Here is a 19,135-nt window from a genome sequence, read left to right as displayed (position 1 = left end):
CGTTTCCATTCAAATATGGCTCACTAACATCAAATAAAAACAGTTCCCATAGGATTTATCTATCAGTGCAAACTGTGCGGCAATATAGAGGCAAACAAAGTATCAATATATGACACAATTCCATGCACAGCACAATTGTCTCCCCTGGATTCTAAGGCCGTATTCATGTTCACGCGTATTATACCAATGTGGGGTTTTTTTTTTTGCTTCAATTCCCACTTAAACGTGTCTGAAAAAGCCATCAATAAACGTTAAAAGTAATGAACATATGCACTGCAATGTTAAAACAACTTGCTATGCACATGTTCCATCTTCTTTATCTTCTGTTATAGCTTCAGACTTTGGTAGCCATAAAGCAGCTAAAAGAAGTGATCTGACCATTCTTCAGGCAACTTCCGCTTTAAAGCCGCCATTATTTTATATGTAAAGTTCAAAGAGAAAAGACATCAGCGGTAAAGCTAATGCAAATTCTATGAAAACTACCTTATTTTCCGGACTATAAGGCCGGTGTCACACTAGCGAGTTTTACGGACGTAAGAGCGGAGAAAATACGTCCGTAAAACTCGCCAAACAAACGGCACAATTATTCTCAATGGGTCTGGTCTTATCAGCCGTATATTACGGATCCGTATTATACGGCTTTCTACGGCCGTACAAAATCGCAGCATGCTGCGTTTGTCAGCGTATTGCGCAAATAATACGCCAATGAAAGTCTATGGGGGCGAGAAAAATACGGATTCCATACGGACCAGCAGTGTGACTTGCGAGAAATACGCACCGGTGTTAGTGAAAAGCCGGTAATTCAATTGCCGGCTTTTCATTTCTCCTTCCCAAACCCGACAGGATATGAGACATGGTTTACATATAGTAAACCATCTCATATCCCCTTTTTTTTTTTGCATATTCCACAATACTAATGTTAGTAGTGTGTATGTGCAAAATTTGGTTGCTGTAGCTGCTAAAATAAAGGGTTAAATGGCGGAAAAAATTGGCGTGGGCTCCCGCGCAATTTTCTCCGCCAGAATGGTAAAGCCAGTGACTGAGGGCAGATATTAATAGCCTAGAGAGGGTCCATGGTTATTGGTTATTCTGGTGGAGAAAATTGCGCGGGAGCCCACGCCAATTTTTTCCGCCATTTAACCCTTTATTTTAGCAGCTACAGCAACCAAATTTTGCACATACACACTACTAACATTAGTAGTGTGGAATATGCAAAAAAAAGGGGATATGAGATGGTTTACTGTATGTAAACCATGTCTCATATCATGTCGGGTTTGGGAAGGAGAAATGAGAAGCCGGCAATTGAATTACCGGCTTTTCACATATATCGCGCTGAATTAAATATAAATACAGAATATATATATATATATATATATGTGTCTCAACGACATATTTATACATATATATATACTGTATATATGTTTTAACGGACATTTGAGCACATAAATCCATTAGATGTCGGTTTTGCAAGCCTGCGAGAAAATATCGCAGTACGGATGCCATACGGATTACATACGGAGGATGCCATGCGCAAAATACGCTGACACACCCTGACTACGGATGACATACGGACCACTATTTTCTCCGTATTACGGCCATAAAAAACAGACCGTATTGTCTTACGCTGAGTGTGATGCCGGCCTAAGACACACTTTTTTCCTCTAAAAATGTGGAGGAAAATGGGAGGTGCGTGTTATAGTTCGAATGTACCTGCTCTGACTGTGGTGCGGAGGTGGGGGAGCAGCAGTGACGGAGCAGCAGATCACAGGAGGCAGGAGCTGGCGGCTAACTCCTGTGCCCACTGCTAAATAGAAATGAATATGAATATTCACTGCATTCCACACCCATGGGAGTGGAGGGAAGTGAATATACATTTCTTTTTAAGAGCGGACACACTGTTTGCTGCAGCAGCCGGCTTCCTGCAGCTGCTGGGAATTGCGTGTATGCCCGGTACTTAAGGCAATGAATATTCACTGGAATTCAGTGAATATTCATTCCCTTTACTAGCAGCATGCTTGAAAGCTCGGCAGCCGGTGGGTGCGGTTAACACTGTGATTGCTATTAAAGAGCAATGAACACTCACTGCTCTCTACGCACATAGTCCCAGCGAGCAGAGCAGTGAGTATTCCAGCAGCTGCCGTCTGTTTGTAAGCAGTGCATGGCGTCCCTGCCATGTGCAGCTTACAAGCATAAATCAGCTGCTGGCAACGGAACAAGATGTTTGAGGGAAGGGCCATGCATACCAGGATGGGGATGGGGGCCAATCATAGCAGGATAAGGATGGGGCCATGCATACCGGGATAGGGATGAAGGGACCATGCATACCACAATGGTGATGGGGCCAATCATACTAAGATAAGGATGGGTTATGCATACCAGGATGGCAATATGGGCCCTGCATACAAGGATAGGGATGAAGGGGCCTTGCCTACCAGGCATATGATAAGTGGGGCACCAGGCTAGGGATGAGGTGGCCATGCATACCAGGGTAAGGATGAGGGGGCCATGCATACCAAAATAGGGATGAGGGGGCTATGCATTACAGGATAGGGATGATTGGACCATGCATACCAGGATAAGGATGAGGGAGCCATGCATACCAGGATAGGGATGAAGGGGGCATGAACACCAGGATGGGGATGAGGGGGCCATGTGCACAAGTATAGGGATGAGGGGGCCATTCATACCAGGGTAGGGATAAGGAGGCCATGCATACCAGGATGGGCTTTAGGGGGCCATTCATACCAGGGTAGGGATAAGGAGGCCATGCATTCCAGGATGGGCTTTAGGGGGCCATGCATACCAGGATAGGGATAAGGAGGCCATGCATACCAGGGTAGGGACAATGAGGCCATGCATACCATGATGGGGATGAGGGAGCAATGCAAATCAGAGTAGGGATGAGGAGGCCATGCATACCAGGATGTGGATGAGGGGGCCATGCATACCAGAATAGGGATAAGGGGCCATGCATTCCAGGATGGGGATGATTGGGCAGTGCACACCAGGTTGAGGACGAGAGGGCCATGTGTATCAGAATAGAGATGAAGGGGCCATGCATGCCAGGATGGGGATGAGGGAGCCATGCATTCCAGGATAGGGATGAGAGGGCCAAGTACACTAGTATATGGATGAGGGGGCATGTATTCCAGGATAAAGATGAGGGGGACCATATATACCAGAATAGGGGATATTAAGTACAGAATTGATCACATTTTTTGCTTCAATTTTTTTTTTTCTAATTTTCTCCACTAAAACCTAGGTGTGTCTTATGGTCTAGTGCGTCTTATAATCCAAAAAATATGGTACCTCAAAGAAGACGTTTGCACATACCCTGAACACATGATTTTACTGCATTTTTGAAAAATTGCAGCAAAAAATGCATCAGATGAACATGGCTTAAAAAGAATAAAGAATACCCATATTTTATATCAAAGGTAATTTACATTTTTAAGTCAGCCATATGAAATAGTCATACCTGCTGTTCCAAGTGGAAGATATGTAAAAGGAGAGTTCTCATTGGTTCCAGATGAGCTTGGAGTTACAGATCCTTTACTTATACTTGGGACAACAGATCCTGTGGGAGCTAAAACTGACTCACATTAATGGACTCTTACAAGAAAATACAATGAATATTTATATTTACTGGAAAACACAAGTAGGCTCAGTTATTGTAATGGTAATGATACAGAAAAATACATAAAAATTACTTGTACATAAACTGAAAGACTGTAACTAACCAAATTATACAATTTAATCAGGAAAGTTTTTGTGTTTTATATTTAGCAACGGACAGGAAAGGTAGTTGCCTGTCAATGAGTGATGGATACCGACTGTAACATAAAACGAGATCTATACTTAAAGGGGATGCAATGCTACATACATACTGTACACGGAGTTAAAGAAACACAGATGTTACATACAGTATATAGACATAACAGCATATTAAGTGAGGCCAAATGTACATGGTGCTGGTTGAATCAGATCTAACACCCACTTGCAAAGAAAATGTTTGAAAACTATCATGGTGTCCTTCAAATAATTCAGGAATCCTTACATGGGGCTCACCACTACCCATAACCCTGACATGAGGCTGGATCATATTGCAGCACAGAGTACAATAAACCTTTCTTGCAGAGTTTGTACAGTTTCAACAAACAAAGTTTATTACTTTATAATGGAAAGTTTTGCAATTTTCTAATCTAATCTTGTATCAATTGCTCACCTTTTTCAGATTACAGATTTTAGTGGTCAATGATTAGGAGTAAGACCCTCCATTGCTCACTTCCATACTGGTGTATGGCTTGTTACAGCTAAGCTGGGTTCACATAGCGCTTGGCCCTACATTCAGCTGTTCCGTTGGGACTTACGTCTGAACCTCCGCAAAACAGGATTCAGACTTATGGGGTCATTGACAATAACGGCATCACACTGTGCTCTGTCGTGATGTATACTGAAGGCCTATTGGAGGTGGCAGCAAGACGTAAATGATGCATGACAAAGCACACTGTGACTTTGTCTACATCAATATAGTCAATGGCTCCCATTTTGCGGGGGTTCAGACATAAGCCTCTATGGAGCCACTGCATTTTTGTGCCAAACGCTATCTGAACCCAACCTTAGGCTGCTTTCACACTAGCGTCGTACGACGCATGTCGCATTGCGTCGTTTTGGAGAAAAAACGCATCCTGCAAAATTGCCTGCAGGATGCGTTTTTCCTCCATACACTTACATTAGCGACGGATTGACACACGTTGCATCCGTCGTGCGATGGATGCGTCGTGTTGTGGCGGACCGTCGGCACAAAGAAAGTTACATGTAACGCTTTTTTGTGCGTCGTGTCCGCCATTTCGCCCCGCCTCCCCGGACATCACAATGGGGCAGCGGATGCGTTGTAAAACTGCAACCGCTGCCCCCGTTGTGGTTTTTTTTCACTGCATGCGTCGGTACGTCGGCACGTCGTATTGCAACGTGCGTCGTACGACGCCAGTGTGAAAGTAGCCTTAGAGTGTAATTATCAGAGCCGTGTCTAGTAACAATAGACTTTTATCCTCTGGCTGGATATAAAAAGTAAAAACTTTAATTAAATTACCACAATCTATTATCTTGAATATTAAGATGGATACACTGAGTATATTAGAAAAATATATTTAAAGGGAAGGTGCCACCAGTTTTCTTGTAGTTTGTTTTTTTGTGAAATTAAGCTTAAAATAGTAAATAAAATGTACTAATGCAATGTTTGCACTGTTTGCAAACATTTCTATATGAAAAATATTATACATTTTCTTACAAATATATATATTGACCACTAGGGGGAGCATTTTCCGTTTTAGACCTCAAGCAGCTATAGTGAGACTTACCAGCTTTACTGTTAGCTGGAAAATTGGGGCAGTAACTGCTGACATCAGCATTTCCCTCCCCTTTTGGGTGGTCTAATATCCCTGGGGCAGAATGAAGAGCAGCATCACAGGGCAGAGCCATTTTGTGTGTGACTGCCCTGTGATCTGCTATCACCAGCAGTTACTGCATCAGAAGCACAGTTAGTTTATGTGGTGTGTATGGAGCAGCATTGTCTGTGCAGAGCTGTCTGTGACTCATCCCTCAGTAAGATAAGCAGGAGCTCCAGGTCTGCAGTGAATGGCCAGGCATTGTGGAGGAGGGGAGAGATACATTGTATGGCAGAGAGGTGTCAGGTGTCACCTCTCTCTGCAGGCTGGGAATGGAGCTCCTGTGATAGAGAGTAAGTGGAGCTGGGCAGAGAGCACTGGGCTATAATAAAATGGCTGCTAGTCACACCTACAGCAGTGAGTTGTGCAGCCCACAGAGGCGTGCCCAGCTCACTGCTAACGCCTCTCCAATGTTAAAGATAGGGTCAGCGCCGGTCTATTATCTCCTATGTCCATGGGGTGCTGTAAAATGACACTGTTAGTGCCCTGCTACTGCTGTGAAACCAAGATGTCAGCCCCCAGTTCCTTCTTTAAACACATATAACACACGAAATCTGTTTCACATGCATTTAAAACTTGGTTATAGCAGCATGTTATGCTACATTACAGTGATTTATTAATGATCTACAAACGCGGTACCTTACCTTTAACCCCTTAACCCCCGGAGGTATTTTTGTTTTTGCGTTTTTGCTTTTCGCTCACCTCCTTCCCAGAGCAATAACTGTTTTATTTTTCTGTCAATATGGCCATGTGAGGGCTTATGTTTTGAAGGACGAGCTGTACTTTTGATCAACACCATTGGTTTTACCATGTCGTGTACTAAAAAACAGGAAAAAATTTCCAAGTGCGGTGAAATTGCAAAAAAAAGTGCAATCCCACACAATCTTTGTTTGGCTTTTTTACTAGGTTTACTAAATGCTAAAAATGACCTGCCATTATGATTCTCCAGGTCATTACGAGTTCATAGACACCAAACATGTCTAGGTTCTTTTTTATGTAAGTGGTGGAAAAAAATCCAAACTTTGTTAAAAAAAAGAAAAAAAAATTGTGCCATTTTCCGATAACGGTAGCGTCTCCATTTTTCGTGATCTGGGGTCGCGTGAGGGCTTATTTTTTGCGTGCCGAGCTGGCGTTTTTAATGATACCATATTGGTGCAGATATGATCTTTTGATCGCCAGTTATTGAATTTTAATGCAACATCGCGGCGATAAAAAAAGTAATTTTGACTTTTTTTTTCTCTCTACACCGTTTAGCGATCAGGTTAATCCTTTTTGTGTTGATTCTGAAGGTGGTGATGCCAAATATGTGTATGTTTGATTTTTTTATTATTTTATTTTGAAAGAGAGGTAATATGAACTTTTAATATATTTTTTTGTACTGACACCTTGGGTGATGAAATCCATCTTGTGGTTGTTATTTAATCCTTATTTTCAGTCTTGAGTTAATGAGATTCTCGTGCTTTGGGGCGGCCTGTGGGGGGTTCTCCATGTGGTGCTCTGATTAGGTATTCACCAGTATGGCTTCTGATAGGTCACTGATCTCTCACTGACCTGCCCCCTATTGTACATAGTGCAAAGAATATTGTGTGGCATAAAAAACATTAACATTCATAATGCAGGTGCTGGCGGACTGCGCTGTAGCATGATACAATGACTAATATGCATATAATCATTTATGATTTAGCCATATAGTATGGTAGGGAGAAAAAAAATGTTCATCGTAGGGAGAAAAAAAAATATGTTCATCAAAATGGCGCCAGTGCCTGCGCAGTAGCATCTACCGTGTTGCAATAGATGCTACAGTGCTGGCGCCGGGGCCATTTTGCAGAAGGAAAAAAATTGGATACTTCAAAATGGTGCTGACGGCACCTGCGCAGTAGCATCTATCACCGCTGCGATGCCATTTTGCCACTAGTGGCACCATTTTGATTCAGCAAAAAAATGTTTCCTCTAGCAAAATGGCACCGGTACAGTAGCATCTATCACATTCCGATAGATGCTACTGAACAATTTTTTTCTCTGCCCACCAATCTATATGACTAAATTATAAATGAATATACAGATGCTTCTCACAAGATTAGAATATCATCAAAACTTTAGTTTATTTCAGTTCTTCAATACAAAAAGTGAAACTCATATATTTATAAAGATTCATTGCAAACAGAGTGATCTATTTCAAGTGTTTATTTCTGTTAATGTTAATGATTATGTAAATTAGTATAATTAAGAAAAAACACCTGCAAAGGCTTCCTAAGCATTTAAAAAGGTCCCTAAGGCTACTTTCACACTAGCGTTAACTGCAATACGTCGCAAATGCGTCGTTTTTGCGAAACGCCGCATCCAGCAAAAGTTTTTGCTGGATACGTTGTTTCGTCATAGAGTAACATTAGCGACGCATTCGCGACGCATTTGCGACGCATTTCCAAACGGTGAATGCGTTTGGCGGCGTTTGGGCGTATGGTAGCGGTCCGTCGGGAAAACAAAACGCTACATGTAACGTTTTTTGCTCCCGACGGTCCGCTTTTTCCGACCGCGCATGCGCAGTCGGAACTCCGCCCCCACCTCCCCGCACTTCCCCGCACATCACAATGGGGCAGCGGATGCGTGGGAAATATGCATCCGCTGCCCCCGTTGTGCGGCGGAGACCACACTAGCGTCGGGAACGTCGGCCCGACGCGCAGCGACGGGTTGTTCCCGACGCTAGTGTGAAAGTAGCCTTAGGCTACTTTCACACTAGCGTTAACTGCAATACGTCGCAAATGCGTCGTTTTTGCGAAACGCCGCATCCAGCAAAAGTTTTTGCTGGATACGTTGTTTCGTCATAGAGTAACATTAGCGACGCATTCGCGACGCATTTGCGACGCATTTCCAAACGGTGAATGCGTTTGGCGGCGTTTGGGCGTATGGTAGCGGTCCGTCGGGAAAACAAAACGCTACATGTAACGTTTTTTGCTCCCGACGGTCCGCTTTTTCCGACCGCGCATGCGCAGTCGGAACTCCGCCCCCACCTCCCCGCACTTCCCCGCACATCACAATGGGGCAGCGGATGCGTGGGAAATATGCATCCGCTGCCCCCGTTGTGCGGCGGAGACCACACTAGCGTCGGGAACGTCGGCCCGACGCGCAGCGACGGGTTGTTCCCGACGCTAGTGTGAAAGTAGCCTTAGGCTACTTTCACACTAGCGTTAACTGCAATACGTCGCAAATGCGTCGTTTTTGCGAAACGCCGCATCCAGCAAAAGTTTTTGCTGGATACGTTGTTTCGTCATAGAGTAACATTAGCGACGCATTCGCGACGCATTTGCGACGCATTTCCAAACGGTGAATGCGTTTGGCGGCGTTTGGGCGTATGGTAGCGGTCCGTCGGGAAAACAAAACGCTACATGTAACGTTTTTTGCTCCCGACGGTCCGCTTTTTCCGACCGCGCATGCGCAGTCGGAACTCCGCCCCCACCTCCCCGCACTTCCCCGCACATCACAATGGGGCAGCGGATGCGTGGGAAATATGCATCCGCTGCCCCCGTTGTGCGGCGGAGACCACACTAGCGTCGGGAACGTCGGCCCGACGCGCAGCGACGGGTTGTTCCCGACGCTAGTGTGAAAGTAGCCTTAGTCTGTTTCAGTAGGCTCCACAATCATGGGGAAGACTGCTGACTTGACAGATGTCCAGAAGGCAGTCATTGACACACTCCACAAGGAAAGTAAATTTTCATTTCATTTGGAAATCAAGGTCCCAGAATCTGGAGGAAGAGTGGAGAGGCACACAATACAAGCTGCTTGAGGTCTAGTGTGAAGTTTCCACAATCAGTGATGGTTTGGGGAGCCATGTTATCTGCTGGTGTAGGTCCACTGTGTTTTATCAAGACCAAAGTCAGCGCAGCCGTCTACCAGGAAATTTTAGAGCACTTCATGCTTCCCTCTGCCGACAAGCTTTTTGGAGATGGAAATCTCATTCTCTAGCAGGACTTGGCATCTGTCCACACTGCCAAAAGTACCAATACCTGGTTTAAAAACAACTGTGCCACTGTGCTTGATTGACCAGCAAACTCGCCTGACCTTAACGTCATAGAGAATCTATGGGGTATTTTCAAGAGGAAGATGACAGACACCAGACCCAACAATGCAGACGAGTTGAAGGCTGCTATCAAAGCAACCTGGGCTTCCATAACACCTCAGCAGTGCCACAGGCTGATCGCCTCCATGCCACGCCACGTTGATGCAGTAATTGATGCAAAAGGAGCCCCGACCAAGCATTCAATGCATTTACTGAACATACATTTCAGTAGGCCAACATTTCAAATTTTAAAATAATTTTTCAAGTTGGTGTTATAAAGTATTCTAATTTACTGAGATAATGACTTTGGGGTTTTCATTAGCTGTAAGCCATAATCATCTACATTAACAGAAATAAGCACTTGAACTAGATCACTTTGTTTGTAGTGACTTTATATAATATACAGTATGAATTTCACTTTTGTATTGAAAAAGTGATAGAATTTAACTTTTTGATGATATTCTAATTTTATGAGAAGCACCTGTATGTATAGCCATTGTATCATGCTACAGCACAGGTGCCGTCGCAGGCGCCTGCGTGATGAATGTTAAAAAAATAAATAACACACAATAGTTTAAATCACCCCCCTTTTGCCTCATCCAAAATAAAACAATTAAAAAAAATCAAACCTACACATATTTGCTATCACCATGTTCAGAATCGCCCGATCTATCAATAAAAAAGCATTAACCTGATCGCTAAACAGCGTAGCAAGAAAAAAATTCGTAATGCCAAAATTGCATTTTTTTGGTTGCCGTGACATTGCATTAAAATGCAATAACGGGCGATCACAAGAACGTATCTGCACAACCATGGTATCATTAAAAAAGTCAGCTCGGCATGCAAAAAAAAAAAAGGGCCCTCACCCGACCCCATATCACGAAAAATGGAGACGCTATGGGTATTGGAAAATGGCGCTTTTTTTTTAGCAAAGTTTTGAAAATTTTTTCACCACTTAGATAAAAAATAACCTAGACATGTTTGGTGTCTATGAACTCGTAATGACCTAGAGAATCATAATGGCAGGTCATTTTTAGCATTTAGTGAACCTAGCAAAACAGCCAAACAAAAAAACAGTGTGGGATTGCACTTTTTTTGCAATTTCACCACACTTGGAATATTTTTCCCATTTTCTAGTATAAGACATGGTAAACCAATAGTGTAGTTCAAAAATACAACTTGTCCCGCGAAAAATAAGCCCTCACATGGCCATATTGAAGGAAAAATAAAAAAGTTATGGCTCTGGGAAGGCGGGGAGCGAAAAACGCAAAAGCGAAAAAGGGCAGCGGTGTGAAGGGGTTAAGCAAAGCACCACATGAAGACCCCCACAGTCTGCCCCAGAGCACGAGAATCTCATTAAGGCTACTTTCACACTAGCGTTAACTGCAATACGTCGCAAATGCGTCGTTTTGCCGAAAATACGCATCCAGCAAAAGTTCTTGCTGGATACGTTTTTTCGTCATAGACTAACATTAGCGACGCATTTGAGATGCATTGCCAAACGTCGCGTCCGTTTTGCGATGCTTGGGCGTGTGGTAGCGGACCGTCGGGAGAAAAAAACGTTACATGTAACGTTTTTTGCTCACGACGGTCCGCTTTTTCCGATCGCGCATGCGCGGCCGGAACTCCGCCCCCACCTCCCCGCACTTCCCCGCACCTCACAATGGGGCAGCGGATGCGTTGGAAAAATACATCCGCTGCCCCCGTTGTGCGGCGGAGACCACGCTAGCGTCGGGAACGTCGGCCCGACGCACAGCGACGGGTCTTTCCCGACGCTAGTGTGAAAGTAGCCTAACTGAAAACGGCAAATACAGATTAAACAACAACCACAGGACGGATTTCATCAACCAAGGTATCATTGTAATCAGTATAACGGCACCAATCTGACACTGTGTGTAGGTTCCTGACACAATCCTGCTGACATGTTCCCTTTAATGTGCTAAATTGTGTGAATTAACTTATAGAAGTGTGCTTAAGTGGTTGTGCAGCCACTGATTTGTATAAGAAGATTCATAATGCTAAAAATAATAGAATACTGAATACTCATCTTACAGATCCCTTGATGGTTCCATTACAACACTTAGTCCCCAGCCAATCTCTATATTTTCTTCATGATTTGCACAAGCTAGGGATCGCTGCAACCAATCACTGACCTCCAGTGAACAGTCGCCAAAAGATCAGCCAGCCCTGTGTTTGGTAATTGACTGCATATGGCTAATTGAGCCAGTACATCTCTGGTCTTGTGCCTGTCTGAGCTGAAGAGGGGGTACAGAGACCTGCCAGGAACCAGGCAGAGAAAGTGTCTGGGACTGGAAAGGTAAATATTACTTATTTTATTATTTTACAGCATTTTAGCTGTTTTTTTCTAAAAAAGTGACTGGACACTCCCTTTAAGTTCTTTGCTTGTAATGACTGTATCACATATGAGGATTTTCATTGTAAATTTTGTCTCGTTTTGTTTCAGAATGTGCAATGTGCAGTATTTCTCTTATTAAACATATTAGTCACGTACCTTGATTGCTTTGGGATAATGGAGGGAGAAATGAAGTTTTTGTGCCATTTTCCATAGGACTAATAGACATATTGGTAGATCTTCTTGTAGTCATTGGTGAGAGTCCGATGGGTAATGCAGGTGCCACTTGTAGAGGGTTATTCTGTGGCATCAGTGGGTCGGCTGCAATCCGTTGCACAGTTGTAGCTATTGTAAAAACACAGTTTATTACAGTTGTACCCTGTCCTTAATGGTTATTTTCTTTTTTCTCAGTAGCCATGTAGGTGCTACTTACCTGCTGTAGATGATCCACCTTGGGACAATAAATAGTTTGTGCTCAATGTAGTCATGTTCACCATAGATGTAGAAGGCCGAATAGAACTATTAGAGACAACGCCAGCTAAGATTGTAGACTGTGTTGGCATTGTTGAATTGGTTGCTTCTACAGCTAATGCTGGCAAGCTTTTCGTAGAATTAGTTGTGATACCTGATACTGAAATGCTAAAACTGAAAACAGGGGATTTCGTTGTTTGCATCGACTCATTTATTTTAGAATTGCCAATAGTATTGGATGTCACTGCTGTTGTATTGTCAACCGGGGGTCCGCCGCTTGGCCTAAGAGACATTGTTGCATTAAACACAAGCGCATTAGAAGATACAATCGGACTAGGTGATGTCCTGGGACCTGTTACTGGCATTGCAGATAAACTACTAAAATTTGTGACTGCGGGTGTGGGCTGGATGCTGCTTAGATTAAATATTCCAGCTACCATAATTCCTGAGCTTTCATTTGCAGCGATTTTTACAGGACTACTGGAAATATCAGGTGTTTTCCCCGATACGGGTGAAGTTTGCATATTACTGGCTGTGTTATTTGCATACAATGTGGAAGAGCTGGTCACAGATACCGTAGAGGCCATCAGACTACTTGTTACATTTGGCAGGATTCCAGGTATGGAGGTTGCACTAGAGAGCACTGTAAAAGCAGTTGTATTACCTTTGGTTACACTCGGAATGAGAATGTTTGATGTATTTCCGGTAGAAGTTTTACCAGTACTTATTTCTGTTATTCCTATGCTAGTTTTGGAATTGAAACCTGATGTAATAACACCGTTACCATTAAGAATCACATTAGTGGTTGGTCCAATAGTCACTGGTAGAAATTCAGTTGTTCTAGTAGATGAAGTTACGTTGATATTGGTTGTTCTAAGGATATTTGCGGTAGTAGAATTAGTATCAGATACTGATTTAGTAGTGAATGGATTGGAAGCTGCACTGGTTTGCAGTGTAATGGTTGGACTGGTGGCATTTGTTCTTACCACACTAATATTAGTGGATGCTGCAGATGTTATAATGGAGAGCATTGGTAGCACAGTTGTATTATTCATAGATGGAACATTGGCGGCGAAGCTAACTATAATAGAAGCTGTGGTCCCCACGCTTGCATTTGACGGTCTATTGCTGGTGATTTCACTACTCATGGGTGTTGTTCGTACACTTGACGTAATACTAGATATCGAGGCATTGCTGCTCCGTACTGGCAATTCAGTTGTTCTAGTAGATGAAGTTACGTTGATACTGGTTGTTTGAAGGTTACTTGCAGTGGTGGAATTGGCATCAGATACTGATTTAGTAGTGGATGGATTGGAAGCTGCACTGGTTTGCAGTGTAATGGTTGGACTGGTGGCATTTGTTCTTACCACACTAATATTAGAGGATGCAGCAGAAGTTATAATGGAGAGCATTGGTAGCACAGTTGTATTATTCACAGATGGAACATTGGCGGTGAAGCTAACTATAACAGAAGCTGTGGTCCCCACGCTTGCATTTGACGGTCTATTGCTGGTGATTTCACTACTCATGGGTGTTGTTCGTACACTTGACATAATACTAGATATCGAGGCATTGCTGCTCCGTACTGGCAAATCAGTTGTTCTAGTAGATGAAGTTACATTGATATTGGTTGTTTGAAGGTTACTTGTAGTGGTAGAATTGGTATCAGATACTGATTTAGTAGTGAATGGATTGGAAGCTGCACTGGTTTGCAGTGTAGTGTTTGGACTGGTGGTATTTGTTCTTACCACACTAATATTAGAGGATGCAGCAGAAGTTATAATGGAGAGCATTGGTAGCACAGTTGTATTATTCACAGACGGAACATTGCTGGTGAAGTTAACAACTATGCTAGAAGCTGTGGTTCCCACGCTTGTGTTTGATGGTCTAATGCTGATGATTTCACTACTGATGGGTGTTGTTCGTACATTTGACGTAATACTAGATATCGAGGCATTGCTGCTCCGTACTAGTAATCCAGTTGTTCTAGTAGATGAAGTTACATTGATACTGGTTGTTTGAAGGTTACTTGCAGTGGTAGAATTGGTATCAGATACTGATTTAGTAGTGAATGGATTGGAAGCTGCACTGGTTTGCAGTGTAGTGGTTGGACTGGTGGCATTTGTTCTTACCACACTAATATTAGAGGATGCAGCAGAAGTTATAATGGAGAGCATTGGTACATTGCTGTTGAAGTTAACAACTATGCTAGAAGCTGTGGTTCCCACGCTTGTGTTTGATGGTCTATTGCTGGTGATTTCACTACTGATGGGTGTTGTTCGTACATTTGATGTAATACTAGTTGCTAAGACGCTGCTGCTTAGTACTGGCAATTGAGTTGTTCTAGTGGAACTAAAAGATGTTACTGGGTTAGTTATATTATATCCAGAAGTAGATGAAGACACATTGCTGGATAGTCCAGTGACAGATGCAGTGGGTATGGAAATACTGGAAATATTTAGAGTGGGTGCAGCATTGACAGTGTTCTGTACGATGGTTCTCAATGTAGTGGTGGCAGTAATGATTGATTGGACACTGGCATTGGTGCTAGAAATTGCACTTGAAGTTGAAGCACCATTAAATTTGCTGGTGGTTGTGCCATTGCTAGAGGAAATTATAATACCGGAGCTTGAGACTATGCCATTAGTGGATAACAACAGACCATTAGCTCTGGTAGTGGTAACAGCCGTTGTAAGGTTGCCACCACTATTAGAACTAGTAGCAGATGTTGATATGGTAGTTGGTAGGTTCGGTGAGCTAAATGTTTGCATTGTGATAGACAAATTAGTCATAGCGCTAATAGAGGATGTAGGAACTAAAGTTGTCTTTAAGGTGGTAGCACTATTCACTGATGGAGTATTGCTGGTTGTATTGGAGAGCATACCGGATAGCGAAATGCTAGATGATGCTCTAGTAGTGGTGGTGGAATTTAAGACTATGCCAAGTGTTAAGATAATGCTGCTCAACTGAGGAGGTTGAGTTGTCCTTGTAAGGTTAACGGGCATTGTAATATTACTGCCATTGCTAGTATTATTACTAGATGCTGATATTATGCTGCTTGATGCAGTCACCTTTGCTGATTGTGCTGTGGTAATTGTATTGATTGTGGTGCCACTGATGATTTTAGATGTTGTTACTGTTGCATTGCTAACTGTTGACAATACACTCGTTCTCAAGGTTGTGGAAGGACTGGTGCTCAATAAAAAATTGCTAGTGTTGTTAGGAATTACACTGACAGCCGATAAACTAGTGCCTGAAGCTGGAAGACCAGTACTGCGGGTAATAGAGGTTGTGATGGCCACAGAAGATGTCTGGCTGCTGCTTGTAGATGATAATTGAGGTGCTGTAGTGGTTGTTCTTTGTGTGGTAAATTGAGCACTTGGGGTGCTGGCATTAGAAGTTATGGTAAAGAACACTGTTGGTGGCACAGTTGGCGTCGATAAATTTGGTTGTTTAGTTGTTCCATTTTGTATTGAAGTTGACAAAGTGCTGCTCAGTGTTGAAATGGTGGTTGTAGTAGTAGTTGTTGTTGAAGAAACCACTGTAAAAATAATCAGTATGCTCATTATATTATACTAGATGGCAGCCCGATTCTAAAGAATCGGGAGTCTAGAATCCATATATACTTTATTTATTCAAATGTAAGAATAATACAATTAATAAATAATAGTAAGAAAGAACAAAAAATGGCTGCACTCACCAGCTCTTGACAATTCTTGTTATTTAAGGTACAGTTACACAGGATCCATGAATATGCTTATGAGGGGAGTGATGAAAGACATCAGACAACAACTTTGCGTGTTGTGGCAAATGCCACAACAACGGTTCTTTGCTTAAGAACAATAATGTAAATAATAAATAATATGTATCAATAACTATGTATATTGGTATGTTCTTTCTTGGCACAAATTGCAGGAAGTAGTATTCTAGGCAATTATATATTAGATGGGCATTTCCTGAAGGAAATACACGGTGCTTGAACAGCGCTACCAGCTTTACAGCAGCACTTTTCACACACGGGACTGGGGGGCGCGCTTACTTTTGCACCCGGGGCCGGGGGCGCGCTTACTTTTGCACCCGGGGGCGCACTTACTTTTGCACCCGGAGGCGCACTTACTTTTGCACCCGGGGGCGCACTTACTTTTGCACCCGGGGGCGCACTTACTTTTGCACCCGGGGGCGCACTTACTTTTGCACCCGGGGGCGCACTTACTTTTGCACCAGGGGGCGCACTTACTTTTGCACCCGGGGGCGCACTTACTTTTGCACCCGGGGGCGCACTTACTTTTGCACCCGGGGGCGCACTTACTTTTGGGGCCGCACTTACTTTTGGTGGGCGGGGCTCCTCGGCCTCCGATTTGGTTGGTGGGGCCCCTCGTCCTCCGATTTGGTGGGTGGGGACCCTCGGCCTCCGATTTGGTGGGCGGGGACCGGCCTCCGATTTGGTGGGCGGGGACCCTCGGCCTCCGATTTGGTGGGCGGGGACCCTCGACCTCCGATTTGGTGGGCGGGAACCCTCGGCCTCCGCTTTGGTGGGCGGGGCCCCTCGGCGTCCGATTTGGTGGGCGGGGCCCCTCGGCCTTCGATTTGGTGGGCGGGGCCCCTCGGCCTCCGATTTGGTTGGTTTGGACCCTCGGCCTCCGATTTGGTGGGTGGGGCTCCTCGGCCTCCGATTTGGTTGGCGGGGCCCCTCGGCCTCCGATTTGGTTGGCGGGGCCCCTCGGCCTCCGATTTGGTGGGCGGGGACTCTCGGCCTCCGATTTGGTGGGCGGGGACCCTCGGCCTCCGATTTGGTGGGCGGGGACCCTCGGCCTCCGATTTGGTGGTCGGGGACCCTCGGCCTCCGCTTTGGTGGGCGGGGCCCCTCGGCCTCCGATTTGGTGGGCGGGGTCCCTCTGCCTCCGATTTGGTGTGCAGGGACCCTCGGCCTCCGCTTTGGTGGGCGGGGCCCCTCGGCCTTCGATTTGGTGGGCGGGGCCCCTCGGCCTCCGATTTGGTTGGTTTGGACCCTCGGCCTCCGATTTGGTGGGTGGGGACCCTCGGCCTCCGATTTGGTGGGCAGGGACCCTCGGCCTCCGATTTGGTGGGCGGGGACCCTCGGCCTCCGATTTGGTGGGCGGGGCCCATCGGCCTCCAATGTGGTGGGCGGGGCCCCTCGGCCTCCGATTTGGTGGGCGGGGCCCCCCGGCCTCTGATTTGGAGGGCGGAGACCCTCGGCCTCCGATTTGGTGGGCGGGGACCCTCGGCCTCCGATTTGGTGGGCGGGGACCCTCGGCCTCCGATTTGGTAGGCGGGGCCCCTCGGCCTCCGATTTGGTGGGCGGGGGACCCTCGGCCTCCAATTTGGTGGGCGGGGACCCTCGGCCTCCGATTTGGTGGGCGGGGACCCTCGGCCTCCGATTTGGTGGGCGGGGCCCCTCGGCCTCCGATTTTGTGGGCGGGGCCCCTCGGCCTCCGATGTGGTGGTCGGGGCCCCTCGGCCTCCGCTTTGGTGGGCGGGGCTGGGCCCCTCGGCCTCCGCTATGGTGGGCGGGGCCGCTCGGCCTTCGATTTGTTGGGCGGGGCTCCTCGGCCTCCGATTTGGTTGGCGGGGCCCCTTATCCTCCGATTTGGTGGGCGGGGACTCTCAGCCTCCGATTTGGTGGGCGGGGACCCTCGGCCTCCGATTTGGTGGGCGGGGCCCCTCGGCCTCCGATTTGGTTGGCGGGGCCCCTTGGCCTCCGATTTGGTGGGCGGGGACCCTCGGCCTCCGATTTGGTGGGCGGGGCCCCTCGGCCTCCGATTTGGTTGGCGGGGCCCCTTGGCCTCCGATTTGGTGGGCGGGGACCCTCGGCCTCCGATTTGGTGGGCGGGGCCCCTTGGCCTCCGATTTGGTTGGTGGGGCCCCTCGGCCTCCGATTTGGTGGGCGGGGACCCTCGGCCTCCGATTTGGTGGGCGGGGACTCTCGGCCTCCGATTTGGTGGGCGGGGACCCTCGGCCTCCGATTTGGTGGGCGGGGACCCTCGGCCTCCGATTTGGTGGTCGGGGACCCTCGGCCTCCGCTTTGGTGGGCGGGGCCCCTCGGCCTCTGATTTGGTGGGCGGGGACCCTCGGCCTCCGATTTGGTGGGCGGGGACCCTCGGCCTCCGATTTGGTGGGCGGGGACCCTCGGCCTCCGATTTGGTGGGCGGGGACCCTCGGCCTCCGATTTGGTGGTCGGGGACCCTCGGCCTCCGCTTTGGTGGGCGGGGCCCCTCAGCCTCTGATTTGGTGGGCGGGGTCCCTCTGCCTCCGATTTGGTGTGCGGGGACCCTCGGCCTCCGCTTTCGTGGGCGGGGCCCCTCGACCTTCGATTTGGTGGGCGAGGCTCCTCGGCCTCCGATTTGGTTGGTGGGGCCCCTCGGCCTCCTATTTGGTGGGCGGGGACCCTCGGCCTCCGATTTGGTGGGCGGGGCCCCTCGGCCTCCGATTTGGTGGGCGGGGCCCCTTATCCTCCGATTTGGTGGGCGGGGACCCTCGGCCTCCGATTTGGTGGGCGGGGACCCTCGGCCTCCGATTTGGTGGGCGGGGCGCCTCGGCCTCCGATTTGGTGGGCGGGGCCCCTCGGCCTCCGATTTGGTTGGTGGCGCCCCTCGGCCTCCGATTTGGTGGGCGGGGACCCTCGGCCTCCGATTTGGTGGGCGGGGACCCTCGGCCTCCGATTTGGTGGGTGGGGACCCTCGGCCTCCGATTTGGTGGGCGGGGACCCTCGGCCTCCGATTTGGTGGGTGGGGACCCTCGGCCTCCGATTTGGTGGGTGGGGCCCCTCGGCCTCCGATGTGGTGGGCGGGG

General features: G+C 46.8%; 1 protein-coding gene across 1 annotated transcript in view; it reads right to left on the bottom strand.

Annotated features, from left to right (window-relative positions):
• Positions 1–19,135, bottom strand: part of LOC143803970 (uncharacterized) — a 55,459-nt gene that overhangs the window by 22,714 nt on the left and 13,610 nt on the right. Inside the window, exons 3-5 of the mRNA XM_077281720.1 lie at positions 12,288–15,866; positions 12,014–12,199; positions 3,479–3,586 (exon numbers count right to left, since the gene is read on the bottom strand). Coding sequence (XP_077137835.1) covers positions 3,479–3,586; positions 12,014–12,199; positions 12,288–15,866 — 3,873 coding nt within the window. The remainder of the gene's footprint in view (positions 1–3,478; positions 3,587–12,013; positions 12,200–12,287; positions 15,867–19,135) is intronic.

Source organism: Ranitomeya variabilis, chromosome 2, assembly GCF_051348905.1.
Source record: "Ranitomeya variabilis isolate aRanVar5 chromosome 2, aRanVar5.hap1, whole genome shotgun sequence".
NCBI lineage: Eukaryota > Metazoa > Chordata > Amphibia > Anura > Dendrobatidae > Ranitomeya > Ranitomeya variabilis.
This window is presented reverse-complemented; position numbering and strand designations above follow the sequence as displayed.